Source organism: Gracilinanus agilis, chromosome 2, assembly GCF_016433145.1.
Source record: "Gracilinanus agilis isolate LMUSP501 chromosome 2, AgileGrace, whole genome shotgun sequence".
In the NCBI taxonomy this organism is placed as follows: domain Eukaryota; kingdom Metazoa; phylum Chordata; class Mammalia; order Didelphimorphia; family Didelphidae; genus Gracilinanus; species Gracilinanus agilis.
The window spans coordinates 521728514-521743513 of NC_058131.1; the positions used below are offsets into that span (position 1 = coordinate 521728514).

Consider the following 15000-nt stretch of genomic DNA (forward strand, 5'->3'; position numbering starts at 1 on the left):
CTTCTCTACTCTGACTATCTAATAATATGTCCACTATCTAACTACCTATCTACCCAAGTTATCATTGATCAATAAGGCTGATAAGGTCTTAAATTCCATTTCTCTGTCTCCAGGTAGAGAGAGAGAGAGAGAGAGGAGAGAGAGAGAGGAGAGAGAGAGAGAGAGAGAGAGAGAGAGAGAGAGAGAGAGAGAGAGAGAGAGAGAGAGAGCTAACAAGCATATCTTTAAGAGTTATCCCACAAGGCATAGTAGTGCATGCCTATAATTTCTATTGCTGGAGAGAATGAGACTGGTGAATAGCTTGAATTTGAGAGCTGTGAGCTGCAGTAGGGCTAAAGCTAATTAAATATCTTCACTAAGTTTAGCACTATTGGCCACAAGAGTAGAGAGCCAACAAGAACCTAAAAAAGATTGAATTGGCCTAAGTTGGAAAAAAGAGCAAGTTAAGACTTCCATGTATTGGTTTCAGGTCCATGAGTGGGTGCTGAACTTCAAGAGTGGTGAGATAGGAAGACACAGCCTCAAACAGATAGACAAGGACAGCTAGGTAGCCCAGGGGATTGAAAGCCAGCTCTGGAATCAGAAAGACTTGGGTTCAAATATGGCCTCAGACACTTCCTAGCAGTGTAACTGGACAAGCCACTTACCTCAATTGACTAGCCTTTGCTAATCTTCTTAGAAATGATAATAAGACAGAAGGTAAGGGTTTAAAAAACAGACAGATAGAGAGGAGAGAGAGAGAGATGGATAGGTGGATAGGTGGATAGATAGATAGATAGATAGATAGATAGATAGATAGATAGATAGATAGATAGATAGATAGATAGATTATGGATGGATAGATAGATACATAGGTGAATAAAGTTACCTCTTCTCCTATAAACACTAATTTACTTCATCACGGTTTCATTTGTCCTTTTCCTCAGCATCACTTCCACATTATCAAAGAATACAGAAATACTTTACATAATACAACTTATATTGACCACTAACTTCACTCTAAAGTGAATTTCTATAAAACAAATTCTGTTTCTCCACTGATTCCTATTACATCATTCTAAAGTTATTTCTCTGGATAAAAACATGTAAATCTCCAGACTGATTAAAATGAAATAACTGGACAAGGCTAAAAGGTCAGAGTGATAGTTGATCCTGTGGTATGGTTAGCACAGTCATACAGCAGCACTGTTATACCTGAAGGGAGTCATCGTGGTTTTGTCTTACTGTTTCCTCCAGAATTCTAGAATTGACCCTCTATGTTCTGCAACCATAGAACCTCTCCACAATGAAACATTTTTATGCTTCTAAACTTCTCTCTAACTTTGCTAGAATGAATCTTTATATGAAGAAGCGAGCGTAGATGCTTTGTCTGTCATTAGGATGGATGAACAAAATCTAATGGAACTATAATATCAAGTATTGCAGGCAGGTGCCACCATCTTACATCTGTTTCAATCCAGTCTGAAGATTTCTTAACCTTGAGGCTTTAAGTTTTATCAAAATTAATTATTAATTCCCTATTTTAGTGAATTTGTAAATTTCAAATGTCTCATTTAATTTCCACTTTTCTCATAACAGAAGTTAGGATGTCAAAATTTGAGGACAATGGGCATGATTGAAGGCATTTTGTAGTACATATCAAAAATAATTCCTTCTCTTAAGGACTTTATAGCCTAGAGAGAATCTTTATCCAAACATTCTAATATAGGTCTCTTTATTTTCATCTTTGGATAGTCTATTTTTGTTTCCTCCAAGTAGTTTTAAAAACAGTGAAATCTGGCCAGAGCACATGGCTGAGAATTGCCATATACTATGAATATAGAGTTGTCATCTTTGACCTGTACCAGGTCTCCTCATTTACCTTTCCCATGACATATCACTTAATATGGAACTCAAGACCCCGGGAATTAAGGATGAGAGAATATAAGATAAATAATTAGAGTCACTTCAATCTAGTTCAACAAATATTTTTAAGCATCTGCTATATGCTAGACACTATGCTAAGTATTAAAGGCAGCTGGGTGGCTCAGTGGATAGAGTGCCAGTCCTGAAGTCAGGAAGCCTCATCTTCCTGAGTTCAAAGCTGGCCTTAGAAACTGACTAGCTGTGTGACCCTGGGCAAGTCAATTCACCCTTTTTTTGCCACCGTTTCCTCATCTGTAAAATGAGCTGGTAAAGGAAATGGCAAACCCTTCTAATATCTTTGTCAAGGAAACACCAAATAGGGTCACCAAAGGTTGGACAAGACTGAAAAACAACTAAATGTAAAAGTTCTTGCCTTCAGAAATCTTATATTTTCTCCTTTTAGGAGAAAATATGGACATAGATAAATATGTACAAAATATGTGAAATGTGAATAGTAATTTCCTTGGGTAATGAGGAGGTTGAAGGGTAGTACACTCACAAACAGACCTGATATAGGTGGTAGGACTCGGGCTGTGTTGTGAAGGAAGCTAAATACTTTATAAGATGGAAGGAATGAGGGAGCAAATTTCTCACCTGGGGGATAGTTTTATAAAAGTATGGATGGTGATGGAAGATGGAATGTTTTATACAGGGAAAAGCAAGTGGGCCAATTTGATGGAAATGTAAATTGTACAAAGGAAAACATATCCATATGTTTAGAAAGGCCAACTGGAGCCCAATTTGGAAGGGTTTTAAAGACAGAGGAGTCTATATCTTGAAAAGAAGAGTGAAATGGTTAGATTTTTTCTTTAGGAAATAAAATTTATCATTTTAATTTCATTAAAATTCCATGTATCATCGTCAATTGTATATTGGGCACTTGCAACTGGATGTCCTACAGACACATTGGACTCAGCATATCTGAAACAATTTCATTATCTCCATCCCCTTTACATTCTCTACTCCTTCCCTCATCCTGTATTTCCCATTTTTTCAAGATCACCATAATCCCTCTCATTACTAAGGTCCACAGCATTGGAGTCATTCTCTACACATTTGTCAATTCACCCACTCTCCCTTCACCTCTTATATCCAATTAAATGCTGAGCTTTATGGATTCTATTTCCTATATTCTATATATGTCTTGCCTCTATCTTTTCTTACATCCATGACCACCACACAAGTCTAGCTCTTCAATTATTTCCATTCAGCATGTTATGAAACCTCATAATTAGTCTCTAGCTGGATCCAGGAGAAAGGAGAAACTGGGAATTGGTGATGATATATAACCACGTAGAACTTGTGGTCTTTTATCAACTGTATTGAGTTTTTGTTCCTCTATCTCATGCCAACCAAAGTAAGAATATTCTCTACCTGAAGCAATATTAGTTTGTGTATACTTAATTACTTTTGCCCAGATTAGAGGATCTACATGACTATCTCATTTGAGCAAATAAATGCATGATTAAGATAAATGGCATAAAATGTGTTTAGAGTCTGTTGTCCATTTGAATTGATGCTAAATGCAGAAAATTCACATTGCTCTCTACTCTGTTGAAATAGTATCCCAAAAAAGAATTGTCAACACTTTGGTACACCATCCCTACAACAAGGAATTTTAAAGTGTATAAAGCACATCCAGAGTTCCTTGCTCAGAAAGCAGGCATCTTGGTTCATCTTGGTTTTTCTTATTTTCATATTTCATCATTTTTCCATCATCCCTATCATTCAAGTTCCTTATTCAAGAAAAGGATGCATTTCCATCAATCCCTGCCTCCTGTTTTTCCCATAAGCTAGCTGGAATCCCATAGTTTTTGTGGTCTTTTTGTTTTGAAACAGTGAAAAATGGTTTGAGATTGTTATATCCTCTACTTTAGGTTGCTAAAAAGAGTAGTAATTCTTTAAGAGTAAAAAGTAGGATCTGTGAATCCAAGTTAGAGCTGTTTAGTTACGTGACTAGGCAGGGTTTGCTCTAAAGGACCACAAACTTGGTCATCATTTTCAGGTAGCTGCTGGTACATTAAAATATCAAACTTCTATCCTTTGTATACTTGGCTCATCATGCAGGGAAGGAAAGTGACAGGGGAAACAGAGTTAAATAAAAGTCCACACCTTTTTTGATGCCAGCTCTTATCTACTCTGAGAAACATACACTCTTCCTGGATTCTTATTTCCACAAATACAGCTTTTATTTTTGCACATTATCTGATTGTTAGAACCCAGACCATAAAAACATTATTTGGGGACGCCAAACCCAAACAGACCCGTTTAGGGGCCAGTCCCTGGAGCTCTTTGTGAAGGCCAACATCTCCTTGAGGTTGCCAGGAGTGCAGACTTGTATCAGCAGCCTATCATCACTTCCTAAAGGCAATACTGGCATATGCATGGAATCTTAATGGTGTTTCTCAAAGTCTTGCTGTAATCCATCCTCATGAAACTCATGGAACTTGTCTCCCTAGCCTCACCTCTTTCATCTGTTGTTAAAGCAGTGTCATGAAATAGATATCTCTGAACTATCTTTGCCACATAGACTAGTGATGTTTTGTTTTTCCAGCTTGGGTGAGAAGCAGCTAGTTGGCACAGTGGATGGAGAACTTGACCTAGAGTCAGGGATATCTGAATTCAAACCTACCTTCACAAGGTCCCTTAACCTCTACCTGCCCTAATCTCCTCAACTATAAAAATGGGCATCATAATAGCACATACCTCCCAGGATTATTTTGAGGATCAAATGAGGTAATAATTATAAAGCTGTTGTGACGTAGAAGATGCTTAATAAATGAATGCTTATTCCCTTCCCTCATTCTTAAGCTCTTCCTTGTTTATAAAACCCAAGGGACCTGTCTGGTAGAATTGTTATATATTTTTAATGTCTATCTTTTGTTCAGGTGACTAGAAGGATTTTTGGATCATGTTGCTATTTGTTCAGTCATTTTAAGTCATGCTTAACTTTTGGTGATCCTAGATGGGATTTCCTGGTAAAGATACTGGAGTGATTTGCCATTTCCTTCTACAACTCATTTTACAGATAAGGAAACTTAAAAAAAAAAACAGGATAAAGTGACTTGCCCAGGATCACACAGCTAGTAAGCGTTAGAGGCCAAATTGAACTCAGAAAGATGACCTTCAGGGCAGGCATTGTATCCACTGAACCAGCTAGCTGCCCCCTTTTGACTCATACCTCACCTTATTTTTGTTATTGTTCTGGACTTCTGATTTCATCAGCATGGGGAAATTCTGAATATATAAATTCCCTCTCCTGATGCAGACGGACACCTCCTCTATAGATTCTAGACTTAGAGAGTTTCCTGAGAACATAGAGAGTTTCAGTAATATGTAATAAAGTAAAATGGCCACACAGCTATTGTAGGTGCCTGAGGCAGGACTTGAACCCCTCCTGGCTTCAAGCCTGTCCTTCTATCTACTATGTCACACTGCCTTGCCTTAATGATAGCAAAAACTGTTGTAACAGTTATCTAATACTCCATATCTGCTGGATGATAGACACCATCCTCAAATTAATGCTCAGCTCTTGTCATAATATCATTATGTCGTAACAGTGAAAAACTCTAATTAAGAAGATGTGTTTGCCAGGGAAAAAGTTGAGTATATCAGTGAATCTACTTTATCATGGATGGGCATTCCCTCCCCCCATTCCTCCCCAATCGCTGACAACTATGAGGCTAAATTATAAGAAGAACATCACAGATGCATGGTGCATTGGACAAAGAACACATGCATGCATTTAAATCACGTATATCTTACTTTTTACTGATGTAATTGTGAAATATGTTCTTTTTGCATTCATAATTAGGGGGTGGAACAGATGGTGAAGGCTTAGTTTAAAATAATCTGTCATTAAAATAACCTAGCCTACTGGTAATTCTTCACTCTAACTGGAGTTAGGTCACAGTAACAGGATTTTTCCCTCTGCATTGGAAAACACTAGAAAAGAATTGGGGGATTTCAGGGGTAGTTCAAGAGATGAGGATCCTTCCATCCCTTAAGAGCACTGGAATAAAATTTCACTGTGTGAAATTTGGCTGTGGTAGGAATATGCAAAAAGAGCCGGGATGAGACTCGGGCAAATATAAATCCATTTAGCACAATGCATTGAACATCAGTATACCTTAAATCATAATGGTATAGTCAGTCTCATACATTGAGGAAATAGCAGATACAGTTCGATGTAGTCATTACAGGGAAAGGGGGCAGGTTAAGAAATGTTGCCTTACATTTTGAACATTACACCGATGTCAGGGGATAAAAATTATAATTACTGGCATTATTATCCAGAGGTCTTAGAGCCAATGATGTCTACATCTCAACTGCACTTCCAGACTGGACACTACACATTCTTACTGGGACGTGACAAAGGACATCTCCTATCAGCCTTGTCTGAATAGCTTAGAATTGTTTTTGGTAATAAGAAAAAATGTTTTGATAAATCAGATATTGTATGCCTTTAAAACGTCCATTTTACCGTTTCCTCTAATATTTTTTGTTCTCCAATTGCTTTGAGGAAAGCATATAGATTTCAGCATGGTATTATAATAAATCTTCTGGAGAAGGGACAAGCATTAACATTTGTGTTGGTTCTTTTTCATCTTAATCCAACCTTGGTTAATAATCAGAAAATTCTACATAGTGGGTAAGAAGATGTAATTAACCCTTTGACCCCAGAATCTTAATTGGCGCCTGTTGAAAACAGTGGGCAGTTTAAAAAAAAATTAAAAAGTAGCCTGCAGTGATTGAAACAGCACAGTACATAATGGCTTTCTCAAATAAAAAAAAAAAATTAATGCCACAGAACGTTCAGATTAATCACATTTGGTTCCTGAGTCTAAATGATGAAAATATTTCCTCCCCCTCCTACCCTCTTGAGATCAGAGACATCCAAATTCCAACCATCTTTGAAGGCTCTCTGAAACTTCTCCAAGGATCTACCTAACATGGTATCCCTTCCCTATTCTACCCCTCCCCTAAAAAAAGCTGGTGATGATATAGTGGTGATGGTAATTATGTTGTCAGTCATTTTTCAATTGTGTCTGATGCCTTGTGAACCCATGGAGGTTTTCTTGGCAAAGATACTGGAATGGATTCCTTCTCCAGCTCATTTATAGATAAGGAAACTGAGGTCAACAGGGTAAAGTGACTTGGCTAGGGTCACACAGCTTGTAAGTATCTGAGGCCAGATTTGAACTCAGGGTCATGAATCTTCTTAACTCCAGGACTGGTACTCAATCTACTACATTATTTAACTGCCCAATGGTACTTGCTTCCAAAGAAAAAAAAACATGACGGTTTTAGCAGCATGGTTCAGTGGAAACAACATTTAAAATCAGACCAACCAAGTTTGAATTCTGGTTCTCTGCTTAGTACCTGGGTAATTTGGGGTAAATCACATCTTCTGTAGGCTTCATTTCATTTATAAATTGAATAGGTCAGATTAGATTTTTAAGGTTCTTTCTTCCTCTAAATTCATGATCCCATCAACTCTTTCTTTAGAGTTATGAGCTATTAGCAGTAGTCTTAGAATTAGGAAGACCTGCCTCAGACACTTTGACCATAAGCAAGGAACTTAACCTCTATTTGCCTCAATTTTCCCATCTGTAAAATGGAGATAATAAGATCATCTCCTTAATAGGGTTGTGAAAATCAGATGAGGTATTTGTAAAGTACTTTGAACATCTTAAGGCCAAATATAAATGATGTTATTATGAGTAGTACAGGAAAAAAATAATAGTTGTGATTATCATCATCATCATCATCATCATCATCATCATCATCATTTTGATGGCTCAGTCGATAGAGAGCCAGGCCAGGAGTCAGAAAGATTCATGATTTTGATTCTTGCCTCCAATACTTACTAGCTGTGTGACCCTGGACAAGTCACTTCACTACGTTTATCTCAGTTTCCTCATCTGTACAATAAGCTAAAGAAAGAAATGGTAGACTAGTCCAGTATCTCTGCCAAGAAAGCCCCAAATGGGGTCACAAAGAGTCAAACACTACTGAAAATGTCTGAACAACAACTCATACTTGAGATGTAGAAATTCAATTCAAGATGTTTCTTATCTGCAAAATGCTGTTTGTAAAAACATTTCATTTCAAAGTGGGAAAAATCCAGGCAAGCAGTCTATGGAATATTTGAACAATCTGTGTGACCCACTTTTTTGCCAAACTGATAGACTTTTTGTTACTTAGTTGATGGGAATATGTCTGTGCAATGTGGACATAGCTTCATTGAGCTCTCCCTAGGAAATTAGAACATGGGTATAAGCCTGTTTTGTTGTTATTGTTGTTTGTTTGCTTCTAAAACAAAGCTGGACAGTTTTCCAATCGCTTACTCTTAATAGAATTGGATGTTTTGCCTCTTAATATCCTTTTCCTGACTCTGGCACCCAAGTACATATGGAAGATCTTTTTGAACATAAGAAAAATCAAACATGCTTTGCTTGGCCCTTAAGAATATGACTATATATGGATTACCTCATTATCGTATTCTGGATTTATCTCCCATTAATGCTAAAAAAATTTCATATATAATATCATAGGACCATAGATTCCGAGCTGAAAAGTACCCCATAAACCATCAGTCCAATCCCCTTATTTTACAGACAAGGAACCTAAAGTGTGTAGGGAAATTAAGTAACTTACTCAAGGTCATACACATAGTAATTATCAGGGGTAGGTTTTGAACTCAGATCCTCTGACTCTTATGAGCTCTCTTTCCAATGGCCCATCTATGCTAATCATTTGAAAAGAATGATTTTTCTAAGAAGCTATTTAAATTATACAAATGTCTTAACAAGGAAAATCTACGTAGATTTGTATTTTACAAGTTTAGGGAATCTTTATTGTTAAATGGACCCTCTTGACCAAGTAATTGTTCCTCGTGGGGTTTATTCTTTTGCACACCCCAAATCCAAGTACAGATTTTTAACTGTTTCTCCCACCTGGTAAACCAGTGGTGGGGACCAACAGTAGAAATTAATCAGGAAGCAGAGGAAGAAAAACAATAAAACTGCTCAGAAAATACCATTCAGTATTTTAAAGAGGCTAAAATTATGACAGAGGTTCGAGGAAGAGCATATTTCTTTCTGATTTTTCTTATACTTCCGTCATCACCCCCTTAACTAAAAAAAAAAAAAAAAAAATCTTTCCAATCTCGCTAGATGCGTATTTCCATGTGTCTGCTGGCCAGTGTGGCATGCCAAATATTTTCAGAATTCACAACCTCTATTACTATTACTAATCTTTATAACTTCATAATTGTTTTTTCCTGTGGCAAAGTTGACCACGTTCACCTAAATGGTACCTTGTTAGAGAAATAGCACAAAATGAGGTGTGTGGGAGTGATTTCGAGCATAAAATACTCCATACTTGCAGAGCAAGAATTTAAAACAAGTTTATTCTCAATTTTAGTGGTATATTCCCATCTGAGTCCACTGTGATTTATACCATTCATCAAATTGAAAATGCAGCCCTTCATTTGGAAACTGCGGTGAGGTTTCAGGACTTATGGATTAATGTGTAGTGTCTTGCCCTTCCCCCACTTCCACTCCCATCCCTACTCCCAGCCCCAGCCCCATTTAAGGAGTTTTAATGAAAACTAGATCTCCACCTTAATCTAGGTTTTGCACATAAAGAATAAAATTGGTAAGATTGTAATGAAGCATATTGGCTCCTAATATGTTGACTTGGTTTGTTCATTATTCCATCACAGAAACATGGAGGAAGAGCCTAATAATAATAATAATAATAATAATATTGAAGTGCAAAGTGGCTTATGTGGACATCTGACTTTCTCTAGATATAGTCATCCTTTATTTACATCTCTTTTTCCTCTTACTCAAAATCTCTTCTCATAATGATTTTCGTTAAAGTCTTACAGAGAGTTCGGCTATTTTCATCTGAATAACAATGAAATCCCAAAATGCAAGGGAAATATTTCATAGCATCTGGAATTTCTCATTTTTATACATTGTGAAAAATCTCATAATCAGCATGCCAGAGATGTAAGGAACCCCTCCCACCCCCCCAATAAAGGAATTTTTTACAGTAAATTCAGGCACTTTATTTCTTCAGATTCCATGCAATGCCAAAAAGATGTGTGAGAGTTTGTCAGGTAGGAACAGTTACTGAGCAATGAAAGCAATGTTCTGAATTCAGTGTGTCATGCTTTTGTCTTAGGCTGCAAGGAACATGACCCTTTGCTAAATATCATCAGTATTTTATCTATTTATCAGTCGATTTATACCAGTCTTTTTTCTTTCTTCTTCTGCAGTCCCTGGATGGATTTGTATTTGCACTAAATCAAGAAGGAAAATTTTTGTACATTTCTGAAACTGTCTCCATCTACCTAGGCCTCTCCCAAGTAAGTAACACAAAAATCGATTCTGAAAGGTGATTGTGTGAATGGTTTCACTCTTAAGCTTTTTCAGTCTTCAAGGAATATTCTGCTTTGCATGAATTATCAAATGTATTATTTAATGGCAACTCCCAGCTCTTCCGTGTGCTCATTGAGGAGCTCGGATGTCAGGATTGACTGTTCTGAAATAAACTTGGGCTTGAAAACTTCCCCCTCTGCAAACCCCCCCCCACAAAGAATCATTATTAATTTATTGAGAACAAATGGAGTTTCTTCCCTCAGTTGTTTTGAACTTTGAAACCTCTGTGCCCAGTAGGAGAGGGACACACTAATAGTGCTTCCCTTGTGTCCTATTACTGGATGTTTATGGAGTACCCTGCATTATCCTGGGAGCTGACACAATGACAGAGAGTCATTTGGAGTCAAGAAATGCTGAAAGAGACCATTAAAATGTGTTGTGGGGAGGGTTTCAGCAAGGACATATTTTGCTGCCTTTGCAAATGTTCCTTAATGCTGAAAGACAATTTGATAAAATAAGATAGTTGTTTATTTTGTTTTTGCCATTTAATTACTAACACATGTTTGTCAGAGGTTAAAGGAAAAGGAAATTGTAGGAACAGGGCAGCAATGTGGGGGAGGAATCCCTGTACATTGCTTCTTCTTGATCTTTCATCGTGGAAAAAAAACCTGAAATTTAGTATGATTTAAGTTAGGCATACAGGCTGTGTCAACAGAATGCCAAAATGTCCTGACAAAAAGTGAAAAATTAAGCTAATTATGTGGATGTTTTATCTATCACAATGCCAAACATCTGGATATTTGGAAGTGTCAGGGCGATTGGCTGAATTTGGCCCTTTTCATCTGGATGCTTGGCATTATGGAGTCACAGCCAAAGGGGGGGAAGAGGGTGTGTGTGTGTGTGTGTGTGTGTGTGTGTGTGCATGAAAACACACACACACATACATGTCTATTGGTGTAACAGTCTGCCAAGTTGGATCATCTAATGCTAGCCCCTTTGCCCTGTGGAGACAAAGATGGAGATAAGATTTGTCTGTTTCCTCTTAAATAGTGGCCTATCAGACTCCAGACTCATTCCTGAAAGTTGGCACCATTTTAGGGAGGTTGGTTACCAGCACGGCTGGAACCTCTTGGTTGCCAGGGAATTTGCTGTGTAATAGATAAATCAAGAAAGACATACCAAAATAATGAAGAAGGATATTTGATATTTGGGTGGGAGGTGAGGGTAGCAGGAGGGAAGTTTGTGATCTGGTAAGGATCAGGCTTAGCGGCTTTTTAACTCTTGCCTCTATCATGTCCAAGCAATGAGATTTTCTTCAGGATTTAGCAAGCCAAATGATAGAAATAGAAATTGAGCTATTGTTAACTCAATATTAGTATTCTTGTATCTCATTAAAGCCCCTAGTTTTGTAATAGGCTTTAATCCTTGCCCTAATCTGTTTGGGACTCAGTATCAAGGCTCTCCGATTTTGAAACCGGTGCGCCACCATCTTGCTAACACTGTCATGCTCCAAAACTGGGGTGTTTATGATTATATTATGCTTGTATTAATCTGTTTTATGCATAGTATCCAACAAAGTTTAATAAGCCAGTAAAGAAGAAGGATGAATAATTAGCTTAAGCAGGTAAATGCTAATTATGGAACTCCTGAAAGGCATCCATTATACACTCGCTTAAAACAAATTTTACAGCCCTGGTTAGTGGTGTAATCCAAATTCTGTCAAGGCAACTGCATTTTCTGTAATTGAGATGTGTATGTTTGCTTTGCATAACAGATGGCTCTGTATGCTTAGACTGATAGCTAGGAAAATAATAATTGCATTATTCTGGCCAAAAGAATATTAGCTCTTGGGTTTTGGCCATTTCAGTCAGTCCTCCTGCCAGCACAGCATATGCACATATATGGATTGGATTTTCAAGGAAATTGATGCATCTGGAATAGTGTGGCCATCTGAAATATCATCTGTTCAAGAAAAATTTGGCTTTAACCCTGTGCTAGTTTCTCCTTAAAAGCATTTTATTCCACTGCTTTTCAACTATAGGCATCGGGTCTATATTTACCCTAAATCTGTGTCAAATTGATGAGACTCCTGCTAAATAAAATAGTTATGTGGCCATGTTACAGTGTTTGGCATCTCCTGCATAGGCAATCCTAGCCTTTAGACAAAACATGTTGCTGGATATTGCTCCTTAAAAGAAAGGACTGTCCAGTATAATATGGACTGTATGTACACCGTGGCCTTCATCTGTTTGAGCCATGTTCAGCATCTTTGGTGGAAACTGTCAAGCGAACAGGTAAAAGTCTTTATTAGCCCCCATTGATTGAACAGAACAGGGAAATGTAAAGCAGCAAAATGGTCTACACTACCTTCTGGGACTTCTTTACATGTATGGTCATTAGGATATCTGGGGAACAAAAAATCAAAGAGAAGATTAAAGTCATGTGCATATGAAACAATTGTACCAAGACCCAAAGACTAATGCTCAGGACTAGAGGAAGAAAATCCTAAAGATCTGGTGATATATCGATGAGGTAATATATGTAAAGTACCTTGTTAATCTTAAAGCACTATGTAAATGTTAGGTATTTGGCTATAATAAAATAAAAGCTTAGAGAAAAATTAGAATCCTAAGTAAGTAATTGAGAAATAGCCTTCCCATCCTTTTCAGGGACCACTTCAGGGCTCTCAGGGTTTCATCAATGAAATGGAATTAAAGGAAATGATGCTCCAACAGATCCCAGTTAAGCATCATAAAGCATGTATTCCCTTTTGAGTGAATTATTCCAAATATCTAAGCAATCCATCCTTATTTCCTTCATCAATATTTTTTGAAAATTATTAGAAGAGGAAGAGATGGTATTTTGGGTAATTCTTGACACTGATGTGGGACCAATGAAAACTGTCAGACAGAAACAAGGAAGGTATCTCCTTTCACCAGTCCTTTCCTTTGTAAATGATGTATTTAAGTTTAAGTGGCAAATTTTGATGAAGACAGATCCTACACAGATTCTGTAGAATAATAAGACAGATTGGCAAGTTGTTATATGTTATTGCAACTATCATTTTAAATCGCCAGTTTTATCTTTCCTTAATTTCTTGTTTTGTTTCGGGAAGTATTTAAAGGTATGCAGGTTTTAAAATTCATAAGCTAGAAAAGGATAGGGACAAGATCCATTGAGTCATGCTTTGTTACATGACTGCAAAGGCTGCCAAATCAGTTTTTCTCTTTTACACTCTGTTGGGCCAGAGCAACAGCTGCTGATGTCTAAGAAATGTGCATGACAGTCATTTTTGTTAAAGTGTTTCCAGAGCTAATCCTGCTATGATGATGTCAATGAAATTGACTCTGATGATGTTTGAACCCACTTTGCTATCCTTTTGACATTGTAATTGATATATGTAGATATAAACAGATAAATTTATTTATATATATTTATTACATACACACATATGTGTGCATGTACACATATATTACACACACTCTCTCAAGAAGTAGATTCCATATTGGGAATAAACATAATTTCTTGTTTCCCAGAAGAATTATGGGCAGTCATTCAGCACAAAGCTTTACCTAAAGAGAAGATCCCCCAATATTAACTGTAGTTTATGTTCTTGGGAATTAAACTATTTTGTCCAAGGTGCTTCCCCCTGAAGCAGCATCTAGCTTTTATGGCAATATCAAGTTTCCTATTTTAAGTAGAGGTAATTAGAAAATGTAAAACAAAGTAAGAGAGAAAAAAAGGAAAACAAGTAGATTCAGCTTGAGCACAAGTATGAGTAATAATCCATTTTATGAAATTTTCCTAAGAGAATAAAGAGAACCAAGAAGTCAAATCCCATAGAACTTACAAGAGGCTGTGTATTTGTTTAAAAAGCAACATGCCCAGGCTTTAACAGGTAGTAAGAAACAGTTCATACTTGGTGCTCCATTGCCAAAACCATGGCAGCCCCATCATTCCACAGTTTCCTTTCTGGAGGTGAGGCTAGAATTAGAAGAAGACAGGCTGATTTGCCTCCATCAATGCCATTCCTGTTGTAAGAAACAAGAATGGCCATATGAATCACCATCGTTTATTGCGAGCAATCTCACCAACCCCATATGCTCCAGTTTTCCCAGGGAAACTTGATTTGGCTTTCCAGGAGACCATTCTCAAAACTCCAGGTCTAGGGAGTCTTCTGTTGGAGTTTCTTTTTTCTTTACTTACAGGCAAAGTCAATAATGTTTTCCTTGCAATTTTTTTTTTATTCTGGAGGAACCTGATATCTTATAAAGTCTTATAAATCTTCTAAGTCTCTTACAGAGATTCCAAAGAATAATTAAAAAGTCTAGATCGGGTCTCTTAACATCTCAGAGATTCAGTTTCCTCATTTGTGAACTAAGGGGACGTCGGACTGGATCATAATATTTAGAGGTAGAAAAATCCCTTATAAAATCATAGATTCAGATTTAGATCCAGCAGTGCAAAATACAGAAACATCAATTTAGAGCTAGAGAAGTATCCAGGCATACTTTGTAGCTGAAGAATTGAGAGGTCCAAAGAAATTAAATGACTTGACTAGGGTCACACAAATTAAGTGGCAGAGGGAGGATTCTTTCCCCCTATACCACTGATGATCTCGAGGATCTCTTATTTTATCTTTACTTCCTATTAACTTAAAAAGGAAGGAGAGCCAGGAAGGTGAAGAGGAAACACTTGTAAT

General features: G+C 37.2%; 1 protein-coding gene across 1 annotated transcript in view; it reads left to right on the top strand.

Moving 5' to 3' along the window:
* The window catches only part of NPAS3 (neuronal PAS domain protein 3), a 1019383-nt gene that overhangs the window by 674495 nt on the left and 329888 nt on the right, over positions 1-15000 (top strand). Inside the window, exon 5 of the mRNA XM_044660006.1 lies at positions 10196-10285. Within this exon, the coding sequence (XP_044515941.1) occupies positions 10196-10285 (90 nt within the window). The remainder of the gene's footprint in view (positions 1-10195; positions 10286-15000) is intronic.